The sequence below is a fragment of the Vigna unguiculata genome, chromosome 6 (assembly GCF_004118075.2).
Source record: "Vigna unguiculata cultivar IT97K-499-35 chromosome 6, ASM411807v1, whole genome shotgun sequence".
Taxonomy (NCBI): Eukaryota; Viridiplantae; Streptophyta; class Magnoliopsida; order Fabales; family Fabaceae; genus Vigna; species Vigna unguiculata.
In genome coordinates, this window is record NC_040284.1 from 31,977,660 (window position 1) to 32,003,332 (window position 25,673).

Sequence of the window (25,673 nt, forward strand, 5' to 3'; positions counted from 1 at the left end):
TGAGAACATTTTCTATTAGACCCCTTGGAGATATTGTTATTGCCCTAAGAAACCTTCTGTATAACCCATTCCCTTTGTTGCACATCTAAGCAACATGCTAACAAAATTGAAATGATATTCTTCCAACTAAGGTGAAGAAGTTGTAAGGATGCGAATCACATTTAATATTCTCCAATTAATTCAGTACAATCACTTCCAGAAAAATTGTTTGTCATCGCCTTGAAAATGATAGATGTAATTGAAGTTATGTTTATGGAAGGGCACAGTTTTATTAATTGCTTTCTGATCTAACCTTATTTGAATCACAGAGTAAAGTGTGTGGGTACAAAAAAGGAAATATAAAAAACTAACTACCAAATCAAACACATTTTTGTCAAATCTTTAAACATTCTTATCAACGCCATAAGAGGATTTTGTATGGATAAATATGTTAATGTTTTTTATTAAGACTTGAATAATATTTTTAAATAAATAAATAATTAATTAAACCTGATTTAATTCTGTCAGAATTGAACTTAGAAGCTCCCTCACAACACTGTTTGGAAAAGTGAACAAAACAAGTGAAAAAGCTAAAACGAATCTGAAAGGGTAAAAATATTTTTATTACGATTTTATCCAGACAGAAAAAACAAAAGACAGGGTCCTAAATCCAAATTCCAAAGTTTCTCCTTTTTTGCAAGGGGCAGCCACCCCACATGTTTGCTCCTTTCTCTCTCTTGAATGCTCAAAATTAACAACAGTGTTGAGTTGAGAGCTACTATAAAGCCAAACCTTAACCTGTAGTAGTGACCATCTTCTTCCCTGCCTGCACTGCACCACTTCTTCATCTCTCTTTCTCTCTCTCGTCTTCTTCTTCAACTTTACAGTCACTAATGCCTGAAATTCAAACGTGAACAGAAACCAACTTGTCCAGAATGGTAAAACAGGGTTAAGAAAAGCAAAGGAAGAATGGTGAGAGAGCACAATAGCATTAGCAGTGAATGGCCACCAATAGGGGCACCACTCAACATGCAGAGAGATGAGTATGATCAGCATTGGAGCAGCAGCTTCGATAGTTCCGTAAATGCTGTTTCTTTTGGCTTTGTTGCCACTGCCATTCTCATTTCCATGTTCTTAGTCATGGCCATCTTTGAAAGATTTCTCAAACCCACCTCGCCACCCCTGCTGCCGTCAGCCGACTGGAACCGTCGCCGGAGCTCTCAGATGGCCTTCAATGGGAAGCTTGCCCACCCTTCACCTAAAGTGAGTGTTCACTACTCATTACAGTTTCATGACAATGTGAAAGCCTTTAACTTTTTTACTTTTTGGCCCCGGCTCTTGCGTTTTCCTGTTTCTAATGGCGGACACACAGTGCCTTCCTTGTTGAATGTTACTGTTTTTTGGTTTTCTCTTTTTCTTTTCTTTCAAGTTTTCCCTCAACTAAACAGAAAGAGGAAAAAAATGAAGGATTTTCTCTTTGTTCTTCCACTTTAGGCAGCTTTTAATTTCGGTAGTTATTTTGTTTTTTTGGACGAGTGATGATTACTTATCTGACATAAAGCTTTTTTTACCTAATTTTCTTTGTTGTTTCTGGGTTGCTTTTTACTCTCTTCTTTTTCTGGTTGAATATTATTCCTCCCATAAATTTCCTTTTCTTTCTCACACTACATTAGAATATTGGTTTCTTAAGGAGGATTATCCTTTTTCTGCTGAATTCATCTGCCTGTCCCTTTGACTAATTCAAGATGTTTTTTTTTTAATGTTTCTCATCATTTCTGACACTGTTATCCTTCAGAATTACACATTCTTGATCTCTTATTTAGACCTTCTCTGCATTTTCTTGTTCCAATGGCCCTAATATTCTCATCCAACTCTATGGTCTTGCGTTACAGATTTCTTGTTAAAGGGTTTTCTTCTTTCATCCTTATATAGACCCAACCATGCCTATACTTTTCTTCACTTTGGAGAAGCGCTACTCTAGTAATTTACCGTGTTTTATAGCCTTATAGCCTCTTCACCATTTTACCCTTAAATTTATCTTCTGAAAAAACGGTAAATCTTGCAAAGTCTGAATTTTGTATCTGAAAACATTATTTTCTGCCGTTGTTATTTTTTCTCTTTTGTGTGGTTATTTGAACCGAAGAACTCTAGCATAACTCCTAACCAAGTTTTTCATTTCATTCTCCTTGCATTTACACGTTCAGTCAAATGCCTTAATTATGAGCAGACTTCGTTGTCCTCTGCTTTTTATGAGGACATGGTTCTCCCTAGAAGTTTTCTGTTAGCATTGGTCCCTAGCCGCTAGTATTGTGGACTTATTTATCCATGTCTGTGTCGGAGTTAAGACCCACATTGTTGTTTTGGACACTCAACTGCACCATCACCTCCAATCTTCAATTATACCGTACATGTTTGTGGTCTGCGACAGATTGTCGACCAAAGTTAAACTTATTATTATGGTCTATACTAGTAGCTACTAATTAAGAAGGTAATCACACATCCTATCTTAGCCATTGGTCAATAACCTTTTCCTTTAACATTTTAGACTTAGCTTTCATATGATGAGCTAGAACCAAGCAACAATTGTGTTGCCTACTCTATGCCCTTACTTTGGAGGAACACTCCAGGCCCACCTTCTTATCCAACCTCGCTGTTCTGTTGGAGGGCACCAACTTGATTAGGACATTGCCTGTGGAGTTGTTTCTCTCAACTTTAACAAAATCATTAATGTGATTCCCCCAGCATTAGCCAATGAAGTTTTGAATGCAAAAGCTCCACAAATAATAGAAAATTGAATACATCATTTGTTTGGCATTTGGATTACATTTGGAATTTCATTGGTGTTAATGGAACACAGAATATGGGATTCTAGAGAACATGCTTTTGCAATTAGACAGATGTCAGGGATTCTTATTATTATTTATGGTAATGATGCCACTCGGGCAGCCTTAGAACACGTGAGGATGATTTTTCTTATTAATGAAGTTATATGATATAAAAGTCACTTCAAATCACAGTAACAGATTATACAGTGTGGAAAACAGATTACAGCTGAATCAGAGCACAGGTTTTGGATTCTTGAATAGCTAATTGTAAATCCAAGTGATCCAAAATCTTCCGGACGTTGTGTTCAAACATATAATCCAAAGGCGACCATCTTGGTTTTATTACTAAATTTTTTGGATCCATAATCTGTGTTAATATCTATCTATGTGGACACATTTAATCTCCTTTATTTTGTGTTGTTATAAGTCAAAAATGTATGATACGATGTTGGATGATGTTGGTGCCTTATACAACAAACATGTCCAGATTGGAAGAAAAGAAATAGTAATGTTGGGTTCGATGAATGTGTTGTCCCTGTTGCTTATTTTATTTCATTTCTTACGTTAGTGAGGTCCATCTAGAGAAGATTCTGAGTACATTGTAAATCTTTTATTTTTGTAACTTCAATTTCTTTGATGATTGATGGGATGCATATAACTAGCCTGACCTCGGTTTGTAAGTTTAGCATCAGATGCAAATAATTTAGCACCACATTTCTGTTTAATCATTGTTTCTTTCAATGACAGTTTAGGTAGCTCATTAGTGTTTTAGCTTTACAATTTTGAAAAGTAAAATATCAATATCGTCAGTTATTGTTGCAAATGAAACAATTTGATTTGCTATTCTACCTGTCTCACACTGTTTGAAGTGTTCTTATCCAATGGTGTTCTTCTCCTCACCATTATAACATTGTCTGAATAAATCTGGGACAGGCAATTAATTAGTTTCTCCTTGCAGACATTTTACTGTTTTTCTTTTTACCAGCCGATTTCTCTTAAAAAGTTCTACTGTTTGCTTATTGTTTTGAAAATAAACTGGGAATAGTGATGCAGCTGTTGCTTTACCACGTTGATGATTGCAGGCATTAAATTGCTTGACCTTAAAAAGAAGTCTTGCGGTTTTCAACAAGACATTTAATGCTATTGCCTTCAATTTGAGATGTGATGTTGAAAGCAACGAGTTTAACAAAAAAAGAAGCATATGTTGCTTTTCTCCCAAGTTTGCAGTGGACAATGATTTGTCAAGCCCTTTCTGGTTTGATTTCTGGTCCACTCGTGGTCTAAAATAACTCCTTTATTCCAACTATGCTGCACATCACAACTCAATTCACCTATTGTAGAAGATAAAAGTTTTTGTATTCTAATGAACTCCTAAACCAATGATGTTATGTTCTAACTTCACTGTCTAATTTGTACAGATGAGTTTGTATGCAAGCTGGGTTTCAGTTTTAATGCCTGGAGATGAAACTCCTTCTTTCATCGCTCATCCTGCACCTGCACCCTGTTGCCCTGAACGGATACCATGGCCTCCTCATCAACATAGCTCAGTACCTTATTCCACTTACACCACCATGCATAACATCAACCAAGTATAATAAGAATTCAGTGTGAAAAGTTTATGCAATGTGCATGTTACATTACGTTATGTAGAAGCTTTCTTTGTAGTTTATAGCATACCATGTACATAGAATCTAGTTTAGTGCAAATTGGTGTGTCCAAATGTTTCTCCCTGATAGAATCAGTGGTTGTAAATGCATAGAATGTTGTGCACCAAACAATGGAAACCTCTTTATCTTGCACACAAACAAAGACCATATGATCAAAACGCACGCGTAAAATCAAATAATATTGTCACTCTGATAATGACACGTGAATAGCCTTTGCCATAATTGTCAGTTTGGTCGTTGGACCCAAACTGACATGGAACCCTCGGGTGTGCCCTAATGATTATGTTGCCGAAATTCTTGGATTTAAGATAATGGTTTTCATGTTTAGGGTCTCCTCACTTATTGTACACGCTCGAAAATTCACTTTCTTTAACAATGTCATAATACAATTGATCCTTTCGTCTTTGAGAATGGAACTGTCTGTTGGAGATTTTGGTCTCTTAAGCAATTCCTTAATATTTTAATGGATTAGTCTTTGATCCAAGTACTGAAGGAAAATGATTTCATGTTTGTTATACTATAATCTTATGTTCCTAATTGGATCGATCACTAGTCAATTTCAAATATGATTGCACTTTTGTTTTTTTCGAAAACATTATTGCACTTTGTCAGTGTTCACAAGTCACTATGACAACAACCTAGAGATATTATTGTATTGGACACTAGAAACACACCATCTAGTCCGTTTGTGTGTATTGGGCTTTTTCAATTGGGCTAACAGTGAATTTTCTCTTGGGCCTGGCAAATTCAACTCCCATTTGGATTCGGCCTGGCTATACAAGTCTACAAGCTGACTTTTTAAAACCATACGTTGACTAAGCTTTGATATCTCTTAGTTATGAGAATAAAGACTAATCTACTCGCCTATATTTTATTCCTCGAGAAATGGTAACTCAAAAATTATACTTTTTAGCATTCTTTTAAATTAAATTTATGTAAGATTGTTCGAAGTTGACATTTTTATACTTTTGAAACAAAAAATTAAGGATTACTAATAATAATAATAATTAATTGAAATTAATGAATCGAGTTGACTGAATTCTTCTGAAGTCTCACATATTCGTGTAACCGTGTTATTGTTGGGTACATGAAATAAGTAAATAAATCATTCATATACCTTTATTTCTATATTAGATATGCATATAATCCCGTTATATGAAGTGTTTAATATATTAGATACTATTCATCTGTTTTTATGTTTTTAAAATGAAAATATTTAATTAAAAAGTAAATGAAATATTAGTTGTTTGTGGACTTTTACTTCAATTTTCTAAAATAAAACATTATTCTCAAATTTAATCTATACAAAATTATTATTTTTTCTTTATTTTTTACCAGTCCCTCCTTGTTTATAGGAAGTGTAGTAGTTAACCATTACTTTCATTATTATCATTATTAGTTTGGCTGTCAATGACCCTCCCTTCACTATTGCAATAAATGAGCTAATTTAGTGTTCAATCAAATAAAAATAATTATAATTTTAAAGAGTATTAAGGGAGTATAAAAATAATTAGTCGTAATAATGTCAAAATTTAACCATACATCCAAACCAAGGGTAAGGTAACCCGTGTTGTGTTGCGCAATATTCGGTCAAGGAAATTGTAAGTTTTATAAGATTCCACAAATAAATCTCTTCAAAATTAAATCACGTTTTTTTTAATTTTTTAAATTTTAAAATTTGTTGTACCATGTTGGACTAGTTCTTCTAAGCTGACATAATGGTCTCCCTTGAATGCCAAAACACACTCACTATCCGTTCTTAAGTCAAATATATTGGTTAACACGTGAATGTACCATGCATTGCGCGTTTTTATTAGTTACAGTTGAATACCATAGATTACGGATACACCATCGCTGAATATCTTTCTGTATATTTTAAGATTAAGAGTTATGTAATCATGTTTATTTTACAGCTGAAAAAAGAGATAAATAATTAAAACAAAAAAAAGAGTTGTATATCTTTCCTCATTTCTTCACTATTTTCCATTGATTAAATAGTAGTACTTTTAACTTTTTTCTTTATTTTTATTTCATCAACTTATTTCCATCTTATTTCTCTCTCTCAACCCAATAAAAAAACATTCTTGAGTTTTTCTTATTGAATTTTTGTGTAGATTTATATAATACTAAATAAGCATGCAGCCATGTTAGGGGGGGATTCTAAGGAACATAGAGTATCCATAAAACTTGATCAACAGTAACACTTTTTTTATACTTTCCTAACCTTTTGGTATTAACTACTGTCCCAACAAATAAACATAAGACTTTACTGATTTCATATAAAGTAATAACACTTATCACCCTTTCAATTAGACTAAAATGAATCAATGAACTTTCCTAACTTTTTCTTATTGAAGTCGACTTCTCAAAAATGTCCATCTTTTCATATTTACACGTATATGAAAACTTTCATGGCCTTAATGTGATAAAAGCAGTATAATTTCCTTGGAAAATCTTTTATGCGATCCTCATAAATTTTTATTTATTTATTTTCAAACGAACAATCCTCTTTAACTTTTATAATTTCCTTCTTTTCCTATATTTATCTTTTACTAAAGTGGGTGTAGTAGTGTGACCGGAAGAAGTATCTTTACCGCTTTTTACACTGTATTAATTTATCTACAACATGACATGTGATATTGACATGGGTTTGATATCTAAAACTTGTTTATTCCGGTCCTTTTCAATAAATATAAACTTGGAACAATAGGATCGAAAATTAAGGTAGGAGAGAAAAATAAAGGCCATGCAGTATCTTTTTAGAGGAATGTCCAGTACCATGAATTAGCAATTCACCAACACAGTTTTTTCGTAAAATCACTCTCTGAACTTTTTTATGTAAAATAACAAAATGGTGAATAAGTTGGAAGAAGTTGACGGTCACGTAGCGTTTCACTTTCAGAAAAGCTAAGGTGAATATTTGGTACAGAGTGAATCGTATATGGCAGAAACGCAATCTTTCGAAACAGCACTGCAAGTAAAGAAACAGAGGTCAATTTTTATTTTCCTTTTTAGTTTTCACCATTTACGTATTCCACTTATCCAACAAATCACCCTTTCCTTTCCCTCCAATAATAACTCACCACTGTCCTACAATTGACCATTGACTTCATCTATTTACACCTTCCTACACTCAATTAAACTTCAGACACTGATCAAACAAACTACTACACAATTAATACTGGTATATCAGTTAACTAAGACTACTAATAATCACTAACAATAATAACTACTATAACTTCACCAACTCCATGGATTCATCGCCGCCACAATTCGTCTACAGAAATATGAAGCACTCCAACGACACCAGTGGGTTTTCTAGTGACTCATTAGCTGAAGAAGGCCACTTACCCTCCATGTTCGAATTCTCCAATTTCCGGCCACCGCTCTCCGCCGCCGCCGCTCTCACCCGTGCGGGTGATTGATTTGTTCTCCTTGCCGACGGACTACGACCCACGATGGATCTAGCTGCCCCGCTGTCGGTGCGGGTAGCCGGCGACCTGGATCGACGTCCGGAATTCTCACCGGCGTCTCGTCGGCGAGGCTGGTTCCCACTTACCCCATTGCCCATTTGAACAACTCTCACCGACCCGGCATTTCTTCTCCCCGGCGATTGTTCCGCCCTCCTTGCCGGGGACTTCCCCGCCGTTCTTTCCCTTCGGGTCCCGAGCTCGCCGGAAAAGGAGCGCGCTTTACGAACCTTTGTCGGAGATCCGTTGACCCTCTGACGCGACTCTTCGTCGGCAAGCGTGGACACGCTCTCGCTCACACTGCAAACTTCAGAAACCTCAGAGATCTCTTCGGGCTTGATGAATAACTTCTCCTTCTCGTCCGTAACTTGGGCCTCTGTGGGCTTCTCCGCGTCGAATTTGGGCTTCCATTTGGGTGTTTCTGACAAGACTTCCTTCACCGTCTCTTCCTCCGGTGGCGGTGCTCTGTTTTCGGAACCTTTAGCAGTAGATCTTAGTGGTGGCTCACGAGGGTTGCTTGAGGGTGAAGAATAAGATCTGTTGGTACTGACACAGCATCCCATTTTAGAAATGTGAAGCAGAGTGGTGGTGGCAGGTTGGTTGGTTGGAACAAAGACAGGAACATGGGAGGTTGCTAGTGAAAGAGAAAGAGAAAGAGAAAGTGGAAGGGTTGCTCCATTAGAGATGTTGCAGTGTTGTAGTGAGAAGTAGCAGTAGTTGAGGAGGGAGAGTACAGAGAGAAGAAACAGAAAATGATGAAAGGAAGAGTGAAGATTTGCAGAGGTCAATGGCAAGACATTTATTGAAAGATATCTTCACTGCTCTTGAAAGCAATTGGAGGGACAAGCAGTTAAAATTTTATACTTTATATATCCAATAAATAAATAAATATATATATATATATATATATATATATATATTATTTTAATACTCTAGTATAACTTAGATCTAATAGTTAGAAAATTTTATTTGCCTACTTTATGTATGGATTAATGGAATACATAATGTTTTTTTATTGCGAGTTGATTCAGTTAAATTATTCCAATTTTAGTATAAGTTGGATTTTGTTTGTGCATGGTATTGAGAAGGATGCAGAGAGAAAAGTTAGAAAAATAGAATGTGCAGAGAGGGAAGGGTTGGGGATGGGGCTCTGGATCTCTGCACCACATGCTATGCTACCACCATTTTATAATTTTATTATGAAGATTTAGGTTAAAATAATAATTTTATAATTTTATAAATAAGGAAAAATTGATTAAAGATGATGTTATGTTGTGAGACACGTGAATGAGATTGGTTTGAAGAGGGAGTTCATAGGACCCATAATCTTCCACTCAAATCTTATGGCCAATCATCATTTTCTTCAATTAATTGCTTTTCCTCATTTACAACTATTGATCTTCAATTCCTTTATTAGCCACAAACAAAATATTTTATCTATACACTTACATAACATCTTTAAATATATTAAATTTAAACACATCTTATCTTTCATTATTTTCTTTTCTAAATATATCTTTTATATCGTAATTTAAATTTAATAAATTATATATACATGTATATTATTGTTTTAGTACATTTGTTTGTTGTAATTTATAGTTTTTTTTAACTTGTATTTATTTTTCGAAAATAATCTCATTGAAAACTTTAGAATTACTAAACAGGAATAAAGTATCCAAAAACTACTAAAGAAATCAGATAAATTAGTAAGAATTTCTTAAGCATATACAAATTTATTCATTTTAAGTTTTAATATAATAACATTTTGTTAATTATTTAAATGATCAGATTACTATATTTTTTATCCTGTCATATTAATTTATTCACTTACAAATTTTAACTAACTTTTTCTATTTTTCAACTCCTTTTCACCGAATAAAAAACATCACATTACATTTTATTAATTTTTCTTTCTTTTCTTACGTTCTTTCTTTCAGTTCCTAATTTAAACAAAGGATTACAAATACTAATTTTTTAATTTACGTTCTTAATACGATGTAACAAATAATTTGCATAAACAATACAAAATAAACAAATATTAATACTTCGTCCATTCCATTTTATATGGCTATTATTAAAACTACTGTCATTTTATAAAACCGATGATGCATTAAATGATGTTTCTTTTAAGATCATACCCAGTAAATAGATATGATGGGTATTTATTTTCAATACTATCTTTCTTAATAAGGCAATCTCTTATTGTTTTAATATGTTTGAATAAATTTGTTTCTTAATAACATAAAATAATTGTAACAAAATATTAATAAATAGTTCAATACGAAGAAAATGCAACAATAAATTTAACAAACAAAAAATATTATAATAAATTTTAATTTATGATTAATTCAGTAAAATAAGTTTAAAGAAATATTTATATTTATTTATATATTATAAATTAATTTTATTTCTTATCGGTCAATATTTCCATATTTTTTATATATATAAATGAAGGAAGAGATTCTTCTTAAAAAATACAGAAAATGCATTCATGATTTTTCTTAAACAAATCTCTCTGCAAATTTTCAGAATCTCAATATATTCTTCTTAACCAATGATCATTTAACTTTAATTTTTTTTACAGCAAACAAAAACACCTCAATTTCTACTTACATAATGAATATTGAAAAATAAATCACTTTTAACCATCATTACTTTCGATTAAATCAATGTACTGTACCAATAAGTCACATCATAAAATTAAAAATTCTAATTAATACATGTGTCAAAATGTTAAACGTCATAGAATCGAGGTAGATAATTTCTTTCTTGTCCCTGTAAGTGTGAACTGATAAAAAGATCTTAAAACTATTATGAAACAGAAGAAATAAAGTTTTCATTATCTTGATTAATATTGGTTTCCATTGCAAATAGGATCTATTAAGAAAACGCATTAAGCTTATTAAGACTGAGTTTAAGTCATTAAAGTAAAAATTGTCCTCGTATATATGCATTGTAATTCTTTATGTTATCTTTAGTTGATGTAGTAATTTGTGAAAAGTTGACAGAAACGTGTGATCAGCATAATGGAGACGATGGGGTACGCTGCAAAGGGAAGATATGTAAGCAATTAGGTTTTACAAACCTTTATAATGATGCTGCTTGTCTCACAAAAAAACCCTAATTGGTGGATCCCATGGTTGCGCACGGGCGATTTTATGTGCGGTTTCAATGCACACATTCAATAATACTACACATGACAACTGTTACAAGGTTTATCATCATAAGGTCGTCAACGTTGGACGACGACTTGGTTGGAAGATCCACATGAAGAACAGAACAGAACAATCGGTGTTGGAAAAATAATTAATGTTGTATGGTGAAAAAGTTGGATATTTGGTAAACATTGTTAAATGGAGAGTAGAACAAATGCAAAGGGTAAATTAATTGTGGATAACATGTTGTAGTTGTAGTGTATATATTAATATGATTCCTCTTAGATGCAACCATGATTGACTTTTAGTATAGGATATACTACTTTTGTATTTAATTGTTGCCACCCATGTGGTATAATTGCTTTTTGTAATTTATTTATTTATTTCACCCTAATGTAGAATAATGCAGCATGGAGAATATGCGAAACCAAATGTGAGGATTCCACCTTTATTAGAAATATTTTGTGGTAATGATCCAATTGAAGATCAAGAATACATTAATACTTTTTTTGGATTAAAAATAGGATGAAAAAAAATATATATACTGTGAGAAGTGGGGTTGTTTAGATTGATAAAAGAAAAATTATATAGTGTGAGAAGTGAAATTGTTTAGATTGAGAAAAAAATTATAAATTGAATTAAATAAAAATTAGGGATATAATTACATTTTTTATAAAAAATAAAAGATCAAAATAATATTTTAGTATAAAGTTTACTGTTTATATCTTCTTATTTTTTTCGTCTTTCAATCTACTATGTAAATACTAAATAGTTTGAGACAAAAGGAGGGCAAAACTCCTTATCAAATAGTACAAGAAACTCGAAAAGAAAAAAAAAAAAAGTGAGAATATATTTCGATAACTATTTCTCAATTTAGGAGAAGAGAAGTACATGAATATTTAGAAAGATTCAAAAAGTTATTTGTTTAAAAGTGTTATAAATTTATGTATCAGAATAACATATTATTAAAAAAAATGAACAGATCAGAAACAAAATGAAAAAGAGTGTTAGCCTTATTTTTCAGCAATAAAAAGCAATCGTTTATTTTCTATTGTACGGTATTTCAAAATATAATAATTTTGATACATTAATTTATTTTAATATATTAAAATTAATATATTTTAAAGGAAAAAAAAATGAATTGATAACCGACAATGATAGTTTTAGTTTCATGGATATGATTCTGAAAAAAAATTATATGAATTGATAACCGACAATGATAGTTTTAGTTTCATGGATATGATTCTGAAAAAAATTATATTAAAAATCAATAATATATTTTTAATTTATTATTAATCGGTTGTTTTCTTTTTATATTTACTAGTACGCATGTATATATATTTTTTATAATAAAAAATAATAAAATTAATAATAATAGTTTATTATTATAATTCTAAAATTAATAAGTATTTTTTAATTAAAATTTATTAAATTTTAAAAAATGTTAAAGTGAGAAAATTCGTTAAATTAAAAAAGTAGTCATTTTAAAACGTAAAATTGGTATAGCTATAATTTTAATTTAAATTTTTTTTATTTAAAGAATAAAACTAAAAGAATGTAGACACCAAATGTACCCTATATATAAGTATAGATGAAAAAGTTAAAAGAAAAATATTGTTTCTTAAAAAGTTACATGAAATACTTAGATATTATTTTTATCTCTTCTGACAGAAGAAATAGAGAAATTCTTCCATGTTTCTTTTTGTTTTTACTTTTACCGAGACAGGTCAGATAATCAATCTCAATTAGTTTTGGTTTTGTTTTTTAATTATGAAAAGTTAAAGTCAAACGAGTCTTTCTGTCTTTGTCGCTTTATCATCACTACATGAAAAAATGAATTCAGCCAAAAAGTTATCCATTTTTATTTTAATTTTCGCCAAAGTAAAGCTAAATTCTTTTTCACAAAAAATCTCCTTGCACTTTCATTCTGAAAATTAGACTCCCAAAACATCCTTGAAATAAAGTGTTTCGTGATGATAGATATATGCAGTTAGAATTGATTTTAAAAAATTGAAAATTCAAAGATTCAAAACACAGAAAAAAAAAACATAAAAATGACAATATATTATTTTTATCTAACCGAAGAATTTCTTATTGTTATATGTTGAAATAGTAAATATGACCATGAATGACTATATTTTTATATGAATTAAAGAAAGTAATTACTAATAATATGTTTATTGTTTTAAATTAAACATTAAATAAACTAATAGAATTTAAATTTCACAAATATTTGAATATCAAATTTTAATAATTTTAAAAGAGATAATTAATTTTGATTTAAAAATAAGTGTTTATATGTTTATTTATTAAAGCAGTCAAAATGAAACTTATTTATTCTAAAAGAAAAATTAATATAACAAGATTAAATATGAAATTAAGTATATATGTTTATATATTTGCTTCTTATGAAAGTAAATTGATAAAAATGTAGATCGTTATAAAAGTAGAGTGAAAAAAAAAATGGAAGTTATAAAGAAAGAACTAACCGAGTGACCCACCATCTGTTAACACAACCACTTCGTTTGGCCTATGCTTCCAACTTTAAACATCATTCACCAACATCCACCAAATATATATAGGACGCAATTCATAGCCTTTAAATTTATTTAATTTCAGTATAATCTTTTAACAAAATAAAAATAAAACGCCTATGAGACCAGTTAACAAAAATAAATAAAAAATGTTATTTCAATAGACATTTATTTTTAAGATAATAGTATTTGATATTATCTGTCACTGTCTTTTATTTATTTTAGGAAATACAAAATTTAACCGTTTGTTAAGACATTTTTAATTTCTTTTAATTTTCAAATGTTTTGTCTTAATTAACTTAATCAGAATTCTTAATTATAGGCTCCGATTCTTGTTGTGATCAATATCCATAAAAAAACATTGTCTGTGACTGTTTACCATTAAATTATGTTTTTTTAAACTATTTGAAATTAAAGAATGTTTGAAAAATTCTGATTAGACTTTCTCCTATTATTGGTGTGGTTAAGCATAATGAGAGTCATATAGTGTAAGATGTGATGGCTCTTCATTATCACACTAAACAAACAGGTGACTATTGATTGAATTTTTGAGTTACATTTTAATTCCAATTAAAAGTTCAACCCAATGGTTCATCTGAAAGATGTTTCAGATGAAACTTTAGGACAATGACAATTAAATTTTAACAAAATTTTATTATAATTTGAGATAATATTTTTTAAATGATATTAAAATATAAAAAAATGAAAAAGTGGAATAATGAAAATCACTTAAAATATATTATTTTATATTATAATAAAAAATTATTAAAATTCAGTTATTAAAAAATCATCTTCCTAATTTTATAAAATACACAAGTAAAATCCTAGATTACTTGTTCAAACAACTCGAAGAGTCAACAAGTTTTAAATGACATGAAACAAATGAACGGATAGTCGACATTACTTACTGTTGGTTTTGTTTTTTCATTCTAGTGTATAATGTGCATTGTCGATTATTGATGATTAAAAAACGTTATGAAGTTAAATATAGAAATAATCCTTAACTATACATGATTGCAGCTATAAATGCAGTTGTGGTGCAGTACCAGTGAGATTTAAATTGGCATACGAAAATTCAGACTATGAACTTGAATAAGCTTCCATGTTTATGTTGGTGCAAACAGCAAACAAAGAAGTATTCCTCATTTAACGGTTATAAGAAGTCGAAACCAACGTTGGAGAAATGTCTTAAATCCTTGTGTGTACGACGATGGTGGACCCCTCATTACAAATTAAACATGTAAAACAATTTTTGAATGATGGCTCAAAAAGCGCTCCGGTTGTCTCTGCTTTTGAGAAGAAAGACAGAAAAACAGACTGAGAAAGAGTGTCACACAGTGCCTGTATATCTTTACACTACACTGTACATTACTAGTGTGTGTTCTTTTCATCTTTAGGGTTTCTCAACTCTTACTTACCCTGCTTTTCCCACTATTTGTTTTTCGTTTTCCTCTTCTCTTAAGTCTCCTTCTTTCCCATTTTCTTTCTCCATATCGCACTAAAGCCTTTTTTATTTTGGTCATTCCCCCCACCATTTTCATTTTCCTTTATTTTTGTCTCTGTTCTCAAAAGGGTTTGATTCCCTTTTAAGAACGACCTCGGATTCTCGTGGAAGTTTTTGTCTTTGTCTTGTTCTGTAGTGTGTTTTCAGTTTTCAAGTTTTGACCTTCCCCGACTTCAGTATATAGTTCGTGTGGCTTCAATCTTGGAAGTTAGCACCACTGTGAAAATGACAAGCACCAAACTGGAGTTGCATGTCGGGATTTTTGTCACCTGCGTCGTGATTCTCGCAGGGACCTTCTGTGTTGGAGATACTGATGTGGTTGATGGTATTGCGAATAGTCTTCTTGTTTCGTAGCTTTATTTCCATATTATAAATATGATGCTTCGTTTACTTCTTAGGGAAGGTACAATCAAACCGAAGAAAAATAGCAAGAAAATAAGTAAATGAAGTTCTATTTCTTTTTCATTTATTATTTTAACTTTTAACTTTTTTGTTTTTTTAGCATACAATGTTCGAAATTTCGCTGGGGGAAAGTAAATTTTACAGTCATTTCTCTGCGTAGTCATGTTTGCCTTCCATTCAAATTGGATGGTTACTCTCACTTGATTAAATATTATGTTTTTGTGCTTCTAATAAGCACAGGTTACAGAAACTAATCTGTTTCAAGGTGTGTCATGGTTACAGTTGGTGCAATCAATAGTCTATATGTTTCTCTGGGGTCGCCACCACTTCAAGGGTGGAAATCCGTGGGAGGAGATCCATGTTTAGAACTGTGGCAAGGTGTCGCTTGTGTCTTCTCCAACATAACTGCTATGTATGTCTATCCTCCCTTTCTTAAGTTGGTATTGGTTTCAATTTTGTTATTGTTTTCATATTCTAGGTAATTGGTTTCAAATGCCAAAGGATAGTGTTACATTTGGGGTTGCATTGCATAAGTTATTTGATTGATAGTGTTGAATGTGAACACCTCGGATAAGGCTGAGTGGAATTTATATTTGACAGACACCTTGGAAGCATGAATTTGGGTGGACAGCTGGGCAGCAATTTGAATTTCCCATCCATTTTAGAACTGTAAGTGGTGCCTTTTGAGATAATTGTACCTGTGCTGATTTCTCATGCAAACATTTTTTGCTTTTCAGAGTTACTCGATTCAACAGTATTTATGTCACATATATACTTGTGTCCACTGTGAATACTGCCCAGTGCACATATATAATGGTTACTACCTCAAAATTATGTAGACTAGGCTCATATTTGCTCAAAGTCACTGGTTATAAAGTCAGTTTTGTTTAGATTAAATCGGAAAAATTAGCCCTTGACAAGTAATTGTGTAATTGTTAGTATTCGCACTAGAAAACCTCATGAAGCTTTCTTGTTTCACCTTTCCAGGGATCTTAGTAACAACCACATTGAAGGGCCTATTCCATTTACTTTGCCCCCTACTCTGCGGAGCTTGTATGTTATCATTATGATCTTGAAATTCATGATTTTACAGCAGTGTTTACTAAATGATCTGTTGATAAATGCATATCTACCAGAATACTTAACTACTTTATGTTTTGGTTGAATATTTAGGTCTCTCTCAGGAAATCGATTAAATGGAAGCATTCCAGATGCCTTGTCCTTATTAACTCAGCTGTCAAACTTGTGAGTTCTTAAAATGTTTGTCCATTTTGGAAGATAAATGATGTCCATTGATAATTAAGTAACCTTTTCAATGGTTAAATCCTACATGTATTTCATCATCGTGCTGGTTCAATTAATATGTTAGAAAATGATGTTAAATTGCACTGGCATTTCTCTTTCTTTATTCCATTTCCATGCACAATTCATGGAAATCCTATGCCGTGTTTCAGGGATTTGTCGAATAATAACTTGAGTGGTCAGCTGCCTTCCTCAACAGGGAGTTTATCATCTCTTACCACATTGTGAGTAAAATTTCTTGCTGTGAATATATTATATTTTCCTACATGTAATGAGGTGTTATTTATTATTGATTAATTTTGCACTTTCAGGCACTTGCAGAATAATCAACTTTCCGGGACCCTTTACGTGTTGCAAGACCTGCCTCTTCAAGACCTGTACAATTCTTACTATGAAATTACATTTTCATATATATCCTGCAACTGCATCAATGGCTAGAACTAGATGTATTTTACTTGTGATTTTATTATTATGCAGGGATATAGAGAACAATTTATTCTCTGGGCCAATTCCTCCAAAATTGTTGTCTATCCCTAATTTCAGGTGAGACATGTTTTGTTTTGTAGTCTTATTTATTTGCAAAAGTCCCATTTTTCAAGCTTTGGTTCTGGTGTGACAGTATGAGAAATAACAATATATCTTAAACTCTGCAATATGAATCTTTTATTCTAGATGTTTCAAGTATGTTATTATAAGATAGATCGGTTCATTACCTTATTCCAGATCTTTTATTCTAGTTAACATAGTAGCATGTCCTGTGCAGTAAAAATGGGAATCCCTTTAATACTACTATCATTCCATCACCTCCTCTTGCAGCCCCTGCACCAGTAGCTATGGTTCCATCCCCCCGAGAATCGCCTTGGACAGTGGCATATGGTCCTTCTGCCCTGACAGCACGAGTGCCTGCAAGTGCTAGGAGGTCTTTTATGGCTAAGAGTATCATCTGGATTGCTGGTGCAGGTCTTTTTGTATTCATTGTTTTGGGAGTTTGTCTTCTAATGTTGTGTTGCATTAAGAGGAGGCCGCAGAAGAAAAATGCTAAGAAACTTGATGATGTGGGCGTGTTTGGGGGACCTTTGAATAAATCTGCATGCAATGATTATGTTTTTGGAGCAACTAATCAAGAGGAGAAGGGTAAATGTGAAGTACCAAATAGGAGCACAAATTCGAGTCCTAAGGTTCAAGAGGAAGGAGACATATATGTGAAAGTAGTATCTGCAACTTCAGAATGCAATAGTGGTCATCAATCAATGAACACTGGAGGGGGTTCCAAACTTTCACCCCTGCAGCCACCACCAAAACACTCTTTCCCAACCATTTCTGGTGAGAAGATCACTATTAATCCGGCTATAACTACCAAAGAAGCTGAAAAACAAGTTATGACAAATTCCATCAAAGTTTATACTGTTGCATTGCTTCAACAATATACAAATAACTTTTCCCAAGAAAACTGCATTGGGGAAGGCACACTAGGGCCTGTTTATCGGGCTGAACTACCTGATGGAAAGGTAATGTTCTAGCTTCTATGTCTTTATCTATACATAAAAGGATTCTCCTAGTTTTATAACATGTCTATTTTGGCGTTCTTTTGTAATCATTTTCTCTCAAATGTCTCCTCATTAATGAATTTCTTGTTTCTCTTTAAACCTGTTATTTTAGAAATTGGAACACATGTTTTTGCCTCTTTGTCTTGCTGCGGCCTGGGTTTTATGAAATAACAAGAATCTGCGTGTGTTTGTTGAGACTTTGTCTGTCACTGCTAATGTTATGATCATATTGAATAGTATTCAAGGCCTATTGATGTATTCTGTTACAATTTGGACCCAACCAATGCTCTCAGAAACTACTCTTCAACCTATCTAAGAACAACTTCTGATCGGGTGGTTTGGTCCACAAAACCATTGTGGTCCAGCCAGCTTTATCTGCAGATATATAATTCATGAACACTGATTTAATATATGATATTTTTTGAAACAGAGTTTATATTGGTTTTGGAGAATTTTTAATGAAGCAGAAAATAGCTACACCTATTGCTACAAAGGACAAACAATTTCTGTGACCTAGTAGTCAGCCAGTCCCTCCTGGCTATCTATTGAGTGTTGCATTGATGACCATTGGCTTTGCCCCATTTCATACTTTGTTAGGATAAATATATTGGTTTGTGGTTTTTTATGCTCTGCTCAGCCTTTTAATTGTCCTTTCTTGAGATTATGTGTTGTCTAATTTTCCTGGCTTTACTGCTGTTGACTGGTGCCTCACATGCTTATATCTTTCAAATGTTCTTTTTAGCTATTGGCAGTGAGGAAACTGGATGCTACTGCTTCGATGGGGCAGAGTCATGAGCAATTTCTTCAATTGGTATCCAGCATCTCCAATATTCAGCATGCAAATATTGCAAGACTTGTAGGCTACTGTGTTGAACATAGCCAACGACTACTTGTGTACGAGTATTGCAGTAATGGGACCCTACATAATGTATTGCATGGGGATGATAATCAGCGAATCAAACTTCCATGGAATGCACGCATTCGAGTGGCACTCGGAGCTGCCAGAGCTTTAGAGTGAGTTTAGTGACCAATCCAATTCCATTTTTGTTTAGTTACATAAACTCAATATTGGTAACTAAGTAATACCTTTTGGAGGTGGGAAGCATTGCGTTTATATTTAAGTTGCTGTTATCCTAGAATATGTTAACTGAGACACAGCCATTGGTACTATTGTGGAATAACATAAATTTGAGTCTGTAGTATAAACCAGTTATGTTCAAGACCATTAGCAATAGGTCATGGCATTGATTTTTCTTTTCATGACGGACTTAACTCTGATATTCCTTTTCTTTCTCGTACAAGGTACCTGCACGAGAACTTTAGGCCACCTATTGTGCATCGAAATTTTAGGTCTAATAATGTTCTTCTGAATGACAATTTGGAAGTGTGCATATCTGATTGTGGATTAGGGCCATTGTTGTCATCTGGCTCTACGGGTCAGGTAACTCTTTTATTTTCTCAATCTGTGAATCCTCAACTGATATTTATTGAATGCTTTTTAGGCTTCTTAACTATGTAATAGACATTCTTGTAGCTCTGTTGAATGTCATGGAATAACTTGCACAAAAGAATTATATTCATACGTAGAGTAAGTGCAAAAGCGTGTGATAAGATATTTTATCAGAACTTTAGCCTTGTGTTTGGATAGAATATTTTTAGAGGGTAATTCATTTTTACAGAATTTGAAATATTTTATGGCAAGAAAGATGATGGTATGGAGTGGAATTTCATATTGTATGAAAGGAGCTACAGTTTATGCCACTATGCAGTGCAACCGTAGCAACCATGATGGTTGCGTGGAAATTCTGAATATAAAAATTGTTTGGTACTAAGAACCGAAATGGATGATTGGTCTGGTTCATAAACTCTGTTGTATATATAACTAAAATCGCTTAAATTTACTTCTGATATTCTTAATTTCAGAAAATTGCATTCCATATTTTCGGAGTATGGTTTGTAGGGTGGCAAAAAGTACTACTGATTCAAGTTTATTTCTTCTGTTTTTGTTTCCATTTCTTTCTAACAATGATGCATCTAATCTCAGTTATCAGGGCGCCTCCTTACTGCTTATGGTTACAGTGCCCCAGAATTTGAGTCTGGAAGTTATACACAGCAAAGTGATGTCTTCAGTTTTGGTGTTGTAATGTTAGAACTCCTTACTGGACGAAAATCTCATGACAAGTGAGCAATCCCATTAGCAGTTATGATAGTTGTTGTGTTCATTATCTTTTCCAGATTAACAGAAACAATGCTTAAAATTTTGAACTTGGCTAAAGCATCACAAATGTTTAGGTCACGGCCTCGTGCAGAGCAATTTTTAGTCAGATGGGCTGTCCCTCAACTCCATGACATTGATACATTGTCAAAAATGGTTGATCCCTGCTTGAGCGGAGCCTATCCTATGAAGTCCTTGTCGCGTTTTGCAGATATTGTTTCTTCATGTCTACAGGTAATCTAATAATTTTGGCGAATGTGGCTGTAAGAGTCAAGATTTTCACTATTTCTGATCCCCAAGCTTTTGAAAAGCCCAACAAAAAAAAAGTTAGAAAACACATAAAATGGCATATGATTTGAAAGGAATGAAGTTGCTATTTTTGCATGGACTGACTTTTTTACCTACACATTCAGTATTGAATGCTGAAACATTTAGAAGTACAATCATGGCACGGTAGTTGGAAATTTTGTGTGCTACTCTATTCTATGCCAAAGCCTAAAGAAGGAGAAAGTGAAAACGCTTTTAGAAAAAAGTGATGTTTTATTTTAGTTATATTGTCTTCTGGTTGCATTGCACCATCGTAACTTTAATGGTCAAATATCAAAGTGTGCATTGCTTTGTTGCTAGAAAATATGGTTGCTGAATTCTTGTGCAGTGTTAAATGGAAATGTGCAACTATGACATGAAAAGTCGCAATTAGCTTTTAAGGAACATTGTCGTGAATGTAAAACATATAGCCAATCCATACTAAGTAACTTCACTGCTAAGGTATTAGACACCGCCATGTGAATGTTAAAATGTTCATCAATTTTAAGGGAAGAAAAATGTAAAGAAAAAAATATGAATTATAAATTCATGAACTTTATATCGTCTATCATCTATTATTTTTGTAAATATTGTCATTTTATTTCTTCCAGCGTGAACCTGAGTTCCGACCTGCAATGTCGGAAATTGTTCAAGATCTCTTGCGAATGATGTAAAAAAACGTAGCTACCTATGAAAAGATGAATTCCCTTGGCCAAGAAGTGTGCTGATGATAAACCTTGGATCCTAGATCTTGTCTATTTTCTATATTAATTTTGTGAGCCAAATATTTTTTACCTTGTGTTGAAAATGTGCTTACTAGTGTAATTATGAGTTAGCAGCAATATTGTGCAATAGTTTAAGCTTCAGTGTTCAGTTTTAGTTACTAAGATGAATTATGTTAATAGTCTAATATGTTATATGGGCTCAGATTCACGAAAGTGTGATCCATCATTGTCCATGGTGTTGTAGACACTATGATTTTCGGCTTATGTATCATGTGTAAAGCATGAACTCACTGTGATCACCCTTTTAGAGACTAATATTTTTTTTTTTTCATTTTGTTTGTAGAGAATTTATATCTATATTTGAGGTTTACACTGATATTCTCGAACTTGCCCTAGTTTGGTTACTTTAAGAGCAACATCATTGCGGCTTGGCGAACTTTTCTACTGTGAAAAAAAACAAGTTTAGCCACTAAAGTTACAAAACAAACATTATTTTCAATATTACATTAAAAAGTTTGTATGTAATGGTAGAAATTTGGGTTGATGTTTCTCTAAAATAGTTATTATATTTGTCATGTTTTGTAGTTTGTGGTCACATGATTTATATTATTGACAGTGTATTTAAGTTGGATAAAGTTCACATACCTTCTTTTGGAAACCCAAACCGACCTAAATTTTACATCAATGCATTACGGCTCTAAATGAGGATGAATTGTTTGACTTTCAAAGTAAGTGATTCTATGATTTGGAAGTGTCTTTGAAGAAATTATGTTTTAGCTTTGAAGAAACTTATTGAGAAAGCTTCTTAAAGGTTTCTTTTAACTCATCTAGTTGTTATAAAAGTTTTTGAACAATTATTTTTTGTAAGAAGCACAATAAACAGGCTTAACAGTTTATGTAGACATGATAAGGATAAATACTTTAAACGGTTATTTGAACATTCTCTTTTTTAATATTGTAGGAAAATGGATTATATTTATTTATCTTTAATTTAATAAAAAAATGTTTTTTTATTTATTACTCCCTCAAGCAGTAGGCCCAAGCTTTTAGTGTAGTCCATGGGCTTGATGGGCTAAACATCGGTCCGCGATCTAGTTCTAAGATGCACATGGTCATGCGTCGTTGTCATGTTCTAACACCTTTGGGTTGTCATGTTCTAACACCTTTGGGTACATTATTTTTCTTGTCGTTTTGTGTTGGCTCGATAAAGAGAAAAGAGAAAAAGGTAAAAGCCTAATACAATGGACTATGAGGGTGAAAGTTGCTGACATCGATAACGACTGCATCAAAATTTTAAAAAGAGGCAAACGACAACATGACGGTGCCACGGGTTGTACGACAGTTTTTCTTTTTCTCCGTTTCTCAGTCAAACATTTCCGTTATCTAATTTCATTAATTTAAAATATAAAAAATAATTAGCAAGCAAGAAAAAATAAAACCTGGACACACACTTCGATTTTAAGTTCACTTCTTCCGAGGAATTTGTGTGTTCCTGTCTCCTTCTGCCTCTTTAGAGGGTCACACTCCACAAAATTCTCTTTTTGATTTTTATTTATGGGATTTGATTCCATAAGAACAAAATTAAAAAGAAACAAATAAGAAATAGTTTCTACCTATATTTTTTCTTTTAATTAGCTTGTTAGAAAAGAATAGTGAAAAACAAGTTCAAACTAATATTTATGATCGTTACAAAAGGGTGCTTATTCCTGTCAAACAATTCATGGATTGAAGTTTTTCCCATATTTTTATGCATTCAAAAAGAGGAATGTAATGTGTTTAGTTGAAATAGTGTTTGGTATAATGGAGCAGACATGAGGCTGTGGTGCCAACACTTAGTGAATGATTCCTTTTTTCTTTACTTACATTATTTTGATGATGCAAGGGACACTCATGTTTCAGTGAATGTGGTGTTTGTGAAAACATTCTCGTGCTGTCTTGCACATGAAAAACATTTCACCAATTGAACGTTGAAGTGTTGAACCCCACATCATATGAGAAATCGAGCGTGGTAACCTTTTCTTTTCTTTAGGATGTTTACTTTTATAATTAAGTCAGAAACTGTAGTAATAATTTTGAGCAGGTTCAAAAGGTAATGATAGAAGGAGATCAAGAAAACAAAGACAACAAGGCAAATACATTCCTGTTGAGAGAGATACTTTGTATGTTCGATTTAACGATTAAAATATAAGATTTTTTTAATATAAAAAATAAACATGAGTTGAAATAGTTTAAGTTTCAGTGTAGATCATTCATCCACATAAATTATGAATCATGAATGTATGTTTAACATTAAAATTAGTAACTAATTGATTTTGTTTCCAAAATCATAAGTACTCGTAAGTATACTTACTTGTCTTGATTTGAAAAAAAAAAAATTGTCTGTATTCACCTCTTAAGAATTATTGGATTTTTGTTCTGATTGAATTTTTATAGATTACGAAATTAATTGAATTATGTAAGTGTAAATACTTCAGAATTTATGGTACACTGTGTGTTTGGAAATATGGTAAAGTCCAAAATGATGAAAATTTCTATTTCTACATGCATGAATATGGAAACAAGTGAGTGTCAGAGATTTATGTTGAAGGTGAGTTAAATTGAATCCAATTTATATTCTAAATAAATATGGAAAAAGCTGTTTATATCATTTTAGTCATAAACATTTTTAGGAAAAAAATGTGTGCAATCATGATTGAGATTTTGATATCACTAAATTCAACTACTCACATGCAACTAAACTTTAGCCTGCGGAAATTGGCCCACTGCACTGCCTCTAAGAAATGTTGATTTGATTGCAAAGTTTTTGAATTCACTGAAAGAAACATTTGATCTAAATGAACTCACTGTTAGTCAATGGAAATACACAACGGAATGAAAATGCATTTTATATTGATAAATTAGTCAATGGAATCCCACAAAAATTGCTTAATTTTCAAGTGAGTCAGATTAATTTAAAATAATTACAATAAAAAATTAAATAAATAGTGTAATTATGGAAACCACAAATATTAATTACATTAACTTTTTGTGCAGCAGTTACATTAATTCTTAGACTTCAAACGGCTTAGTTTTTTAAATTAATTATCAACACGGTAAGCATTTATGATTTTTTCAAAATCTATTGAGTTTTGTATTTTCAAAGATGGGGATTTTAATGAATAGAGTTCATGGTTTAAGTAAGTGTTGTTAATGCAGTTGTTATATGAACATCATATTATTGAATGACAATGAAACATGATATGTTTTTTTCTAATGCATAATGAAAAATTATACATCAAGAAAGGAAGATTATGTTATAAGGAATCTTTCATAGTGCAATACAAGTCATTTTCGTGCCTTTTATCTCTTCAACTTGCTTCTTCTTCAATTGTTAGTTAAATTACTCAAGAAATTAGGTAGCCATAGAATAGAATGAAAAGTATTTGTAAATATCATTGAGTTTTATTAGCTCAATCTTATAATAAATAAATATTATAAAATTTATTTTTTAGCCACAAACACAAACGTGCAAGACACAATAAAATAGAATAAAAACCACGGTCACCGAACAATGTTTACCCCACATAAAAAAATACATTATTAAAAAACTAATTGATGAATGCCTCAAATATTATATAGCTTACAAAATAAATTAAAAACTGTGTCAAAAGCGGTGACACGTCAGCAACAAAAGAAGGGTTTTTTAAGTAATTTGGTAAGTATAACAGCAAGATGTAGAGGGCATTTGAGTCCGATGATGGAACAGTAGCCATGAAAAAAAAAAGTAAATTTTTATAAATGTATTTAATATTTATATTTATATATTGTTCTACTTACAAACCAAATAACTTTTTTTTTTATTCCTAACAGAAAACTAATTATTTTGGAGCTAAACAATAATTAAAACTGTAGTTTATTAAATATATATTATAAATGAACATAATAAAAAATTAAATTTAACTGAAGATCTTGCTGTTAAAAGACACTCTTAAATTTTTTCTTTTTTTAATTGCAAAGCACAGAGGAGTCTTTGCTGGTTGCTCCACACATATTAATGAAGGTT

The 25,673-nt window shown here is 32.1% G+C and overlaps 3 protein-coding genes across 6 annotated transcripts; 2 read left to right on the forward strand and 1 right to left on the reverse strand.

The window, feature by feature from the left end:
- Window positions 1–685: 685 nt before the first annotated feature.
- LOC114187512 lies at window positions 686–4,613 on the forward strand. Of its 2 annotated transcripts, XM_028075776.1 has the most exons (3): window positions 686–1,242; window positions 3,887–4,059; window positions 4,223–4,476. In XM_028075776.1, coding segments are annotated over exons 1-3 (468 nt in total). In that variant the 5' UTR covers window positions 686–948; the 3' UTR covers window positions 4,224–4,476. The 2 variants fall into 2 exon arrangements, with proteins under 2 accessions (XP_027931577.1, XP_027931576.1); XM_028075775.1 differs by lacking the exon at window positions 3,887–4,059 and having other exon boundaries at window positions 4,223–4,613.
- Window positions 4,614–7,443: 2,830 nt separating this feature from the next.
- On the reverse strand, window positions 7,444–8,778 carry LOC114187246. The gene has a single exon (XM_028075439.1). It carries the CDS (start codon window positions 8,502–8,504, stop codon window positions 7,749–7,751), a length of 756 nt encoding a protein of 251 aa, XP_027931240.1. The 5' UTR covers window positions 8,505–8,778; the 3' UTR covers window positions 7,444–7,748.
- Window positions 8,779–14,901: 6,123 nt separating this feature from the next.
- On the forward strand, window positions 14,902–21,970 carry LOC114186645 (protein STRUBBELIG-RECEPTOR FAMILY 3-like). Of its 3 annotated transcripts, none has more exons than XM_028074611.1 (14): window positions 14,903–15,459; window positions 15,819–15,948; window positions 16,137–16,205; window positions 16,524–16,589; window positions 16,710–16,781; window positions 16,991–17,062; window positions 17,150–17,215; window positions 17,316–17,381; window positions 17,602–18,346; window positions 19,128–19,399; window positions 19,688–19,826; window positions 20,430–20,566; window positions 20,678–20,834; window positions 21,518–21,970. In XM_028074611.1, exons 1-14 carry the CDS (start codon window positions 15,360–15,362, stop codon window positions 21,578–21,580), a joined length of 2,154 nt encoding a protein of 717 aa, XP_027930412.1. In that variant the 5' UTR covers window positions 14,903–15,359; the 3' UTR covers window positions 21,581–21,970. The 3 variants fall into 3 exon arrangements, with proteins under 3 accessions (XP_027930414.1, XP_027930412.1, XP_027930413.1); XM_028074612.1 differs by lacking the exon at window positions 14,903–15,459 and adding an exon at window positions 15,474–15,573; XM_028074613.1 differs by lacking the exon at window positions 21,518–21,970 and having other exon boundaries at window positions 14,902–15,459; window positions 20,662–20,830.
- Window positions 21,971–25,673: the final 3,703 nt, after the last annotated feature.